We start from the raw sequence: 12,250 nt of genomic DNA, 5'->3' as shown, positions 1-12,250 counted from the left end.
TACTCAGGGCCCTGAGTTCAAGCCCCTTCTCACCTGCTGAATTAACACCAGGTGGGTTGACTGAGCCTGTCGTCCTTCTGAGGTCAGCAAAATGAGTACCAACCTACTGAGATGAATGAGCTACACGAGTATCCTGCATCAGAGTTGTGACTCATCCAGAATTGTGTCCAAAGGAGTGGTCATATGTGTATGTGTGTGTATATAGTCAAATGACAGACCTGAGTTCAAGCCCCTGTCATCTGAGCCTAATTATATATATATATCTATCTATATAAAAGCCTAATTACAGCCTCATGTCCCATTGGAACGAAGAGGATAAGTGAGTAGGTAAAGGCCTAATCAAGACTCTCACCCATAATTGGATGAAATCATCAATCAGCTCTCACATAATTGATTCCCCAAGGTGGGTAGGATTATATATAAATTGACTCATGCTCTTCTAGCTGAAGAAAACTGCATAAAGCAACTATGAAAAGCTACACAAGGTAAGCCCTTTGCTGTTTCAAACTTTATCAAAGTTCCTCGACAGCTGCAAAGCATTCACAAGTTGTACTTGCATTAGAATCCTAACAGCAAAGTATAAAGGGGGTTTGAACCATCAATCTCTCGGATTCAAAGCAGATGCTGCAACCATTATACCACCAAGGCTGTTTATGTATATAGTAATATTTGATAGTTATGCCACATAACACAGTTTGTAGTGGGCAGTTCTCTGTTTTTCATATGCTCTGCCCCACTGCAGATTCCAACGTATACCGACAGTGCCTTTCCACTGTAAAAATCACATTTCCCGGCAGATAAAAAGTCCATGTAATCTGTGTAATGGTTGCCTAAATCAGGTGGATGCATGGCAGATACCCATTATTGGGCAGAACCCTTGCAACAGCAACAGTTGCTGGTGTGAGACAAAGTTTCATGGTCACCATTCATTGAAGAGGCACTATTTTCTACTTATGCCCTGTGGTATAGCTTATCAGCTCAATTCCTGAGGAGAATCCATTCTGTCTGATGGTGGGGCAGTGGGTTTCCAAAGTTATTGTAATCATGCATTCTAGTCATGTGGGCCGTGATCTACGTACTTGTTTGACCATACCTTCTGGCCCTGTAGGCTAGGGTTTATGTATTTGTTTTACCATGTGCTTCAGCCTGAACTGAATTGCATCATTGCATGTGTGCACTCGTTTGACAAGCTTTGTGGACTCGATACTTTGGCCATGGGGCCGAGCTGCACATCCTCCGTTTTGTTGCAACATTAGATTTTTTTTTAAACTCTTTCCTCTCTGGTCATAGCCAACGTGTGGCCCTGAATGGGTTTCTCTAATCTCCCCTTCCTGTTCAGGCTGGAGTTCCCCAAGGCAGTGTTCTGGGCCCTGTGCTTTTTCTGGTCTTCATCAATGATCTCTCTGACTCTCTTGAAAATCCTCTCTATCTCTGCTGATGAGTCCAAACTCTGCCGCTCCATATCTCATATCTCAGATCGGCAGTCTGCAGCCTCCTCACTCTCTGCAGACCTGGACAAAATCACAGACTGGTCAAACAAGTGGAACATGTCTTTCAATCCTGACAAATCTCACACTCTTACGATGTCTCTCCGAAAAGACCGACTGGACAACCCTCCCATCCACTTTCTGAATAATCCTCTCCAAGAAGTTCTGTCACTCAAGCTTTTGGGTCTCAATATCTGCCATGTAGCGGGGCAGATATGTGAAACAATTGTTCAGATTGTGGTAAAAGCACCAAATTTCGTACAGTTCATCTTGAATACATAATAATCGATTTCAGATATAGTGCCAAAAAAAAATCCCCCTGGTGGCCATATTTGGCCAAAATCCAAGATGGCCACCAGCCGAGCCATGAATTTCTATTAAACCGGATATTTTCTTTAATATTCAAGCTACAGACATGAATAAAACATCATTTTGTATGTTTTCAGACACAAGGAATCCAATTACAGCATTAATTCTTTCATAAAATACATTTCTTTCAACATAAAGGGCTTTTTTGTGCCAAATTATCTGAAATCGGTGAAAAATTTGAACGATTTTAAGCAATGTGATGTGATATCATATCACAACATGGGTGTATTATACTCATAATATAAATTCTGATGCCACCTGATGTGCCAAGAATTCGAAGAGCTCAGTCTTGTTGTTGTCCAAACGCAGGAACTCCTGCCAGTTTCCTGGAATAGTGTTTGCTGCTGTTACACATCTCCGAATACCTTTGCCTCGTTTCTCTCTAGCTGTGGATTTAAGGCTCCCTTGGATGTACATGTCCCAAACGATATCGACTCTCGAGACGTTTCATAGCTGTGCTTTGATGTACGGCAGAAACACTAGGGTAGCGTATTCCTGGAAGGTTTTGGTCCCTACTGGTCTCAACATGTTGACGATTGCTGCTCCATCCAATATGATAACATCAGCTACAGGGGCTCTCCACTGGGTTTGCATAGCTTTTCTAAACATTCCGTGAGGTCAGCTTTTATCCCAAACCGGAGTTTCCCAAGCTGTGACAGAGAAGGAGCATACGCGTGGTTCTCGTGCCTGAATAAATTTTCCAGGTCCCCTTCGCGCATTTGAGAAGCTATGTAGAGTCTCGAAAACAGTGCACAGTCACTTTTAAGTGATGATAGGTGTGTTGCTTTAGATGAGACCTTTGGTGGTGGTCGGCTGAACAAAGGTATGTTGTTTCTCTTGATGGGATCCATTATAGGGGTTGTTCTCTCTAACATACGCTCTTTGACATATTGCTCATACTGCTGCTGGCCCAAATTCTCTATGGAGCGCACGTTATCCGCTATTTCTGAATCAACAATATCTCGGCTATCAAAGACCAGCAAGTCCCCGCTTTCGTCTGTGAATGGATTTCCCATGTCATCAATTACTTGAACGAGCGTCGTGACCTCTTTTGCAAAGGAGACTTGTGCGGACAGCGTATGCTCATGATGCTTAAGATTGTTCCTCGAAGTACTGCTCTCGAGGGCAACTGTTTCAAAGCCATGTACAACGCTAGCCAGTTCAGGACCTGCTACCATCCACCATAGGAGTGCTCGTGGATTTTGCAGAAGACCAACCGCCCCACCATCACCCTTTACGACCGCATTATTTTGTTCGTGTGCATGATCTATGGCAAGAGCTGAGAATGGACGATTTGTTTTGTGCACCACAAAGTCACCTTGTTCAAACTGCCTCGCTACATCAGGAAGTCTGTCCTGCAGTGTAACCATGTCCCGAATATGAACGGGAATCCATCTGGAATAGTGTGTTTGATCAAGGGCAAAGAACCAGGGAGCCATTGCTTCTAGGGCTGCGACGTAGCGAAGTTCCCTTCACGAATAGACCTCACATACACCAAAACGAGGAGCTCTAATCGTATAATGATCAGCCAGTACTGGAACTGTGGAGACATCTCAGCTTGTTTAAGGCACCACTTGTCAAAGGCCAATGGTTCTATTTCCTCACAAGTGTAGGTGTCGTAAGCTTTACGCATGAGGATTGACAATGCACTAGAAGTGACTTGATGGGCATGCCTCATTCTTGTAACATGTGACGCCTTTAAAAATGAGTCAGCCATCCCTGCTGTGGCAACGTTTGCTTGGGTTAGCGCATGTGTCCAGCCACTTCCGTCCAGCAACTTTCCAAGGACTCTCAAGATGTCCATCTCTGTGTGGAGTCCACCAAGCAGAATAACAAACTTTTCTTCTCCATACACATCTGGCCAGTTCCACTGGATCAGCTTTGCAATTGCAAACAGAGGCTGGTCCGCTGTTAACACTGGTACCTGACCAGAATTCAGAAGTTCAACCGCAGATTTTACAACATCCATTGCATGACGGATCATGGCGACAGCCTTGGAATCGTCTGAGAACAACGGTAACAGTGATGTAATTGTGACATCAAAGTTTCTTGGACTTTCCAGTGTGTTTGCATGGAACGCACCCCACGATATTGGCTCATCTGTGCTCTGAAGCTCTTTGGTGATAAGGTCTTGGGTATTGTTCAGCCATTTAGTTTCACAGTCAATAGCAGATTTCACAAGTTCTTTGTCACATGTTAGTGGACCATTCTGCAATGGAACAATGGGATCCTTCTTGATCAGTGTAACTGGTGTCAAAGTTGTGTACGAGTCCGGAAGTGGCGGTATCTGTGTTTTTGAAGACGTTGGTTGCAGAATGGCGGGTTGAAGTACAATACCATCAGACGCTGTTGCTCGGTTTTGAAACAGGGATATTCCTGTACCATGAAAGGCCTCGCATGCTGTAGTTGAGCTGGGGTTGTGGTCGATATTGTCCACTGCAGCAGTTGTAAATAGATTTTTACGCAGGACAAGTGGACACACAACCCCATCAGTTTGATATTGCTCAGACGCTGAGATGGCAAGTTCTGTCGATATGCCAAGAACCCTGTCATATGAAACTGACAAGCCGAGATGAAACAGTATATCCACCAGTTCACGTTTATGCGTATGTCCATGGATCATCAGGCCAATATAAACAGGCAGTGGGGTCTCTCTGTCCTTACAGTGATGCGAATTGGTGGACTCCTGGCGCCTTCTCACATGACTGTTGTATTGCAACAGCTGAGCGAGACTCAGAGTTGCTTGTCTCACTGTGTCTGATGCCTTGTTATTTATATTGGGTTCATCCATTAGCATACCAAGTAGTGCTACCAACGACTTTGGTACAGCATCTTCCTGGCATCCTTTTTCAAAGTAGCCATCAAAGTGTGATGTGTGCTTCTTCAGCATGTCTCGGCGAATAATCTGTGCTGCCTTTGCTATGCAAATAGCTTCATCATCGAAGTCATCCAAACATGCATCTTTCAGAGCAAGTCCTACATCCTCTTCGAATGTCAGAAGGATGTCGCGACCTTGCCTGTACGCGTAAAGACCTGATACATGGGCAAGGAGTCTCTCTTTCAGACGTGTAGAGTTTATACGGCCCGATATGTCCACCCTTAGCTCTCGTAAGCGATCCGTATACAGCTGCAGGAGATTACTCAATTTGAATATTGGAGCCACGGTCTTGTCAGCTAAACGTATATCTTCGATATAGCCAATTACCTCGACCAAAGCTATACCGTGAGCCTGTCCATCTGGGCTCTGGTTTTGTTCTTCCTCTACTTTCCTGTTGCTAGCATTGTACAGTTTCACCAGACATGCTGAATGGTATTTCGCTTCCTGTGCCACTAGGTCACCCGCACTAAGTTTGGCAATTAGCTTTTGATCCTGTAGCTTGAAAGCACAGTGATTGACACGTTGTGTAAGTTTTGACGTCATTGCTTCGTGCAGCGGACTACTTTCTGTTCCCATTATGTCACAGAAGAAACATGTATCACTACTTTGATCTTCACTAGCTTGTCGACGCATATAAGGACCATCTCCTTTCTGACTGGTGCATGGTTCCACCGGTTGTAGTCTTGTCAGCCTACTAGCAGAGTACTTCAAGCGGCAGGAGTGATGCCATTTGGCACTATGTTTGGACAACGTATTTGCAATGCCATCGCCCTCATCAAGCTGTGATATATCTATAGCCACCGCTAGCTTGCCCAAGTCATGAAAACATTTCAAATTGTCAGCCAATGTGTCATAACCAGCTCCCACATCTGTTCGTTTTGATAGTGCAGGACACTGAAGTGGTGCAGTCGAACGTTCTTGACATAGCACACATATTGTCCAATCAATAGGTCCTGGTGTGTTTCGAGGTGAGGACAGCTTCTCATGTTCAATGAGCTTACACTTTTTCCGTGTCGACATTGTGGGAGCTCCGAAGGTTCAGACTTAACACCTGGATGGCATCATTGGCGCCATACATGTAGACCTGACAGAAAAGAGAAAAGAATTGTTTCTGAATACAGTTAATAGTCATATTAGAAAGTAAGCATTCACCTTTCCGACTGTTGTCATCGTGAATATTCCAAATTGTAATCCGGTCAATTGTTCGTCGATTGTTGACAATTTCGACATAAACATGCCCTTTATGCTGAAATATATGCATTTTATGAAAGAATTAATGCTGTAATTGGATTCCTTGTGTCTGAAAACATACAAAATGATGTTTTATTCATGTCTGTAGCTTGAATATTAAAGAAAATATCGGGTTTAATAGAAATTCACGGCTCGGCTGGTGGCCATCTTGGATTTTGGCCAAATATGGCCACCAGGGGGATTTTTTTCTTGGCACTATATCTGAAATCGATTATTATGTATTCAAGATGAACTGTACGAAATTTGATGCTTTTACCACAATCTGAACAATTGTACTGATATTTGGCACTTAGCTGCCCCGCTAATGAACTTTGCTGGGAAAACCACATTTCCAAGCTGGCCTCCAAAGCCAGTCCCTGACTGGGCATCCTCCGTCGTGCGAGGTCCTTCCTTAGCACACCTGAGATCCTCACCACATACAAGGCTTTCATCCGCAGCTCAATGGAATACTGTTCTCCCCTCTGGGCTGGTGCTCCTGCCTCACACCTAGCTCGTCTTCACGCTGTTGAAACCAAAACTTTCAGAATCATTGGAATCTCCCGCGATGAAGCCAACTCCGAGGGCCTTTCACTCACTCACCGCAGGCAGGTTGGTGGTCTTTGTCTTCTACCGACTCCTCTCCGGCCTTGCTCCCCCAGCTCTATCTGTGCTCTGTCCCCCGAATATTCCTACAGGTCGCACAAGATCTGCCAGTAACCCTCTTCTGGTGAAAGTCAAAATCAAGACTCTGCTCACCTTCACTCTTTCATTCTTCTTTTCTCCCACCTCTGTAACAAACTCCCTCACTTTCTTCAATCCCACTCCTCCCTCCAGGTCTTTAAAACAGCTGTTCACCACCATCTCTTATCTTCCCCCATCCAAAACCTTGATCTCTTCTACCCCTGTTAATTCACCCCAAATCCCCATGTGTTTTATACTTTCCCACCCCACCCCCCCCTCCACCCTTGCCTTCCCATGCCTCCTCCCCCCAAGCCCTCTCCCTCCCACGGATCTTCTGTTGTCCCTGTTCTCTGCTGTTGTACTTGTGTGCTTCCCTCTCTCTCCCCATGTTGTCTCCCGCTCCCTTTTTTGTATGTTTTGTGTGTCCGTTTGTTGTTGTTTTTTGTGATTGATGTTAGCTCTTACACGAGCCTCGATCTTGAACACAAAAAAAAAATAATAATAATTATAATAAATGGCAGTCTCATAAGGCCAGTGAGCTGGAAACATACATGGATTGAATTGCAAGTGATGGACTGGCACTGCTAAAAAGGTCTGCTGGTTGGCCTAGGACTGGCTGACACAGACGCTACCCACTGCAGACTGCGGCTTGAGCAGGCATTGCCTTTTTAACTGTAAAAAAAACATTACGTATATATTTTGTCTTAATTTCCCTTATTTTTCCTATCCTCAGCCATCTCCCCCAAAACTCTTACAAGTCAATATGAAGAGCGTATAACTTTAACCAACATCACTGTGCGTACTGAGATCTGCAAGGAACATGGTTCGAGTAAAGGAACTACGGCCGGTCGTCATGGACCACAAGCAGATGCTCGACCTTCATCTGCAAAGGCGGCAAGGGGTCGTTTGTACGTTCTGGATGTTTGGAAGAATGGTTTTGAACTTGCTTGGACACCTGGACGTGACTTTGACATCCCAAAACGTTTTGAGGTAGGTGCAAGCAGGTGTATCGTTGTTCAGTGAATGAAAAAAAGGTACAATTTGGTGATATCTTGAGTTACTGATAAGTAAAAAGACTGGGATGTTGTGAAAAGAAGTTGTGATAGTTATACATTTTCACTTCTATATCATTTCTCGATCAAAAGGAACTCTAATCGCTTGTCACATGACTGAAATATATGTCTCTGTAAGAGCGTGAAAGACTATTTAATGTCTCTTCATTGTTTTGTTCATTTTCTTTGCCCAAAAGGTCTGGCTCTGCTTATGAAAAGTGCTTATCCTGATGTCCCTGAATGCTCCCATGTTGACTTACTCCTCTGCATTTTTCCTGAAAGTATGCAGCACCTTAATAAAAAATAAATCCATATTTGGTTGTATTAACCCTAACTGAACTGGGTGACTTTGAGTTTCCCCTGACTGGGGGGTGGCGGGGTTCCCATGCCCGCTATCAGATATCGGCCTTCGGCGGTGTTGAGGGGTCCCAGGTGAAAAAACTTTGCAAAAAATGTCGAGGGAGGGCCTTCCGAGTGCCTGCCCCCCCCAGTGCAGTTAGGATTAAACAGCCAATATGTAGTGCAATAATTACTATTTTTATTTTATTTTATTACAATTGGTGATAACTGATAAGCTCCTTCGTTCTCAAGGAGCAGGTCAGTATTCAGATGTCATCTGTATTGTTGATAAACGTTGGCTCATCGTGCTGCTTACGCATTCTTTTGCTAGGAATATCCAAGGTAATCTTCAGATATGTCTGGAAGCTTTTGTTTCTCCACACGCAAGCAGTCGGTGGCTTCTTGTGTGGAATTATTCATGATTTTTTCCTCCACTAGGATACATAGGAAGTTGTCCTCCGAATACCTATCAGCTCTGGTTTTGCTCTTGTTTATTTGCGTTTCTGATTACCAAGATTTCGCTTTGGTGCCATTTTTTTCTTATCAATCCGCCTCATATTGAAAGTTTCTTTCTAGACAATCTAGACTAGAGGAATAGGCAGATGCGGCAATAAATTTGGCTAATTTAGAGATTTGAAACTGTCTGCCTTTGACGACATGACAAGGCCTCACATACTTATTTTCCCTTTCTGGAAATATTATCTTACTAATCGCCATCATCTGATCAACCTCTGGAAGAAGTGTAATTTTTCAGTAAATTTGGGCCTTAAAAGATATATGCATGATTCTCTCAAGCAGACTTTTAAATCCGGATAGCAATTTGGGATAAAATTGATCACCCAAGTTCTTCATTGGCACCTCTCAGTTTCTTGTGCCATACAAGTCATTAGGAATGTGATAATACCAACTGTTTGAATGCAAGGCCCCTGCAAACCTAGATCACATTCCTCAATTTCATTTTTGGACCCATGCCCTCGCCAAGTTGTGAATGCTCTTTGAAGATCAAGTATTGTGTCTGCGAGCGGGTCTCTCAGCCACTGGAGCGGAAAGCCAAGCTGACCAATTCCTGTGGGATAGGAACAGAGGAAAGAAAAAAACCCACTGGACTGAATTTGGAGTTTAATTTTGAAGAGGGACGAGGAATGTTATTTTTACTTTGAGAAATTTTGCTTCCATTATTTTAATACTGATTAGGTAATTTGGACCTCATAGTCAGTCAAACTATAAATTAAATTAATGTTGGGATCATGTGTTTTGCTCTTTTTGGTAGGACCATTGCTTGATGCGGTCGTAAAAGAGCTCTAGCAGTCACGATTAAATGTGTTTGTTTCTCAAATCAATTGTGTTGCATTTTCATCTCTATATTCTTGAGTCACTTGTACTTCGTGTTTGTTGCACTTTTCTCAAGAGGTTGTGAATTTTTAACTGTGATCACAAATTTCTTGGGTTCTTAATTTTATCAGTCCCCTACCGGTGTACACCGGAGGGGAATATAGGTTTGCACGCCGTCCCTCCGTCTGTCCGTCCGTCAGTCCGTCAGTCCGTCAGTCCGTCACGCAAAGAACAGTTTTCCGGACTTTTTTTCTAAACGCTTAAGGCTAATGATTTCAAACTTGGCACATCGTTTCCTGATGATAAGGTACAGATCAAGTTCGAACTTCACTACGTTTCGATCATTTTTGACAAAGTTATGGCACTTTGAACTTTGGGAATTCTGATAATTCTGATGATCCTTAACTCAGTGCCATTTTAAGTTTTAATTTCCTTTAAAAAGGATTTTCTCTGCAATAATAGGACCGATTGAGATAAAATTTTCACCGTAGGGGGGACTCGGTCTGTAGAATATTTTAATGGTAATTATGACGTCACAGGTCACGTGGTTCGGCCGCCATATTGTTTTTCGTGAAAACACGAAAACCCCTTTTTCTCTGTAACGGCTGAACAGATCGAGGCCAATCTTTGCAGGCAGAATCGCATACCTAGTACGAACAAAAACGTCAGCGAGCCTGACGTCATGTGTCACATGGTTTCAGAGTTATGACGTTTTTAAGCATGAACCTTTAAAACCGAGCTCCTCCCTCATTTTTGATCCAATCGAGGGGAAACTTCACAGATCTATTCAGCATGTCAGTCTACTAAAATGCCCTTTTGGAATTTGCGATAGGTCACGTGGTTTGGCAGATATCGTTAATTCAACGAAAATATTTTTTTTTAAATGGATATCTCTTGAATCTCTAGTACCTCAGACCGTGAGTTGGTAATAATTTATATAATTCACACAGTGCAATACGTACAGGCCGCTCCACGGAGCGACGTTGCGGGCTTGTCAACGAGGCGAGGCGTGACACACATGTGTCTCAGCATACCTCAGATCCAGTTTGAAAACCAGCATCAACCGTGCATAAATTTGCATATTCGATCATTTTTGACAAAGTTATGGCACTTAGAACTTTGGTAGGGGACATGTATTGCAGCGCAATACTCAGAATACTTGTTTATTTCGAGTTAATCTATAGCTTGGTGTTGGCTATAGATTGGTTTATTTTGAGTTAATCTATAGCTTGGTGTTTGCTTAGCGGTTAGGGTGCAAGCTTGGGATCCTAGGATGCTGAGTTTGGATCCCGGTCGATTGTTGAATTAACGCCAGGGGGGTTGACTCAGCCTGTCACCCTTCCGAGGTCGGCAAATTGAGTACCAGCTCGCTGGGATGAACGTGCCGGTGTGTGCCCCGGCTTGGAATAGGTACACCGTATCCCTGCGTGTCGTGAGAAGCGACTAAAGGGTTGGCGTCAGGAGGGACATGTCCCAAAGAGCGATGCCCCAAAGATGTTTTTTAACACATTTCCCCCCTCAAGATCAGGAGCTTGCTCAAACCTGCCTCTCCTTATTATCTCACCAAGTAAGTTTGCACATCAATGGATTCTAAATGTATGGACTTGTTGTTCGTAATTTTTGCCAAACCACGACATAACACTTCGACTAACAGCACAGATATGGTGACTTGTTTACCCCACACTGTTATGATGTGACACACCCTTGCTGCTAGGGAAAGCATACTTGCATCCCAAAAAGGGAACCATGGTGATTGTCATGGCTAACCCCCACTCTAGCAGGGAAAATGGCCTTAAAAAGCGAATAAAAAAAAAACAACTTAATATTTCATTTTCAAGTTAATTGCATTTCATCTTGAGCTAATTGTTTGGTTTTATTGTTTCTTTATTTATGTATTTTTATTTTGTTTTGCTTTATCCTTATATTTTTCTAACCTTCCCTTGGCCCCTTACCTGGAGTGCGTTATGCCTTATTTGGGGTGATTTCTATAATATAATTTTTTTTTTACCTTCGTATTTATCCATCATCCAACATTCATTCTTTCAAACATTCAATTATTGTTGGATGCAGTCATACATTCGTTGATTAATGAATCTGTGAACAACTGAATGGATGAAAATGGCAGGCTGGTGCAGCCTCCGCTTCGCTCGGAATTTCATATTGTGCTTTTACGAGGAGTGACCTGTGGTCGATTTAAGAATTCGGGGCTTTTAAGCAGAAAAGCATTCTTGTGTTGGCATCAGCCACCGACTTGTGGAACTGTCCATATAAAGATCCCTTTTGATGTATAATTGCCTTGACAACCACAGTCGGTCAAAATGTGGCGAGTCTCCAATTAATTAACCTTTAAAAAACCCATATTCGGCGTTACTAAAGTGTCACATTGGTGAAATGTAATGTAGATGGGTGCACAGTGGGACATGCAATTGGATTGCCCACTTGATGGTTAGTTTTAAAAGGACGAGGTGCAACTGCAGCAGTAAGCTGTCGGAAATGGCGCCAGAGTTGAATGCGTAAATCCAACTTGGAGGCGTAAATTCAACTTGGATGCATATATCGACTGCCTGCTCTGCCAGAATTTGCTTGACATTCCTCTTCATACTTCTGGCAGGGCAGCAGCAAATCTGAATTGAGACCTAAAATCAATGGCAGAGTGTGAGTTTATTCACTTTTATGTCGTATGGATGAATTGGGGATGTTGTGATCACCAAATGGGGATCATTAGCAAAGTGGTTTGATGATGGTATCCTAAATGGCAAAGTTGATTTTATAATACTCCAAGCCAAGACTACAGGTTAGGTGCAGGGATTTGGAATTTGCAAAGATACAGCGCCTACATACTTTTATTCTCCAAAATAATTCAAAATGTAGGGGTTGGTGTA

At 43.1% G+C, this 12,250-nt stretch overlaps 1 protein-coding gene across 1 annotated transcript in view; it reads left to right on the top strand.

Annotated features, from left to right (window-relative positions):
* Positions 1 to 12,250, top strand: part of LOC137423049 (tenascin) — a 143,330-nt gene that overhangs the window by 57,750 nt on the left and 73,330 nt on the right. The window contains exon 5 of the mRNA XM_068109823.2: positions 7,379 to 7,635. Within this exon, the coding sequence (XP_067965924.2) occupies positions 7,379 to 7,635 (257 nt within the window). The remainder of the gene's footprint in view (positions 1 to 7,378; positions 7,636 to 12,250) is intronic.

This window comes from Myxine glutinosa, chromosome 3, assembly GCF_964187855.1.
Source record: "Myxine glutinosa chromosome 3, kmMyxGlut1.1, whole genome shotgun sequence".
NCBI lineage: Eukaryota > Metazoa > Chordata > Myxini > Myxiniformes > Myxinidae > Myxine > Myxine glutinosa.
Note: the sequence above shows the minus strand (reverse complement) of the source record. Positions and strands in the feature narration are given on the sequence as shown.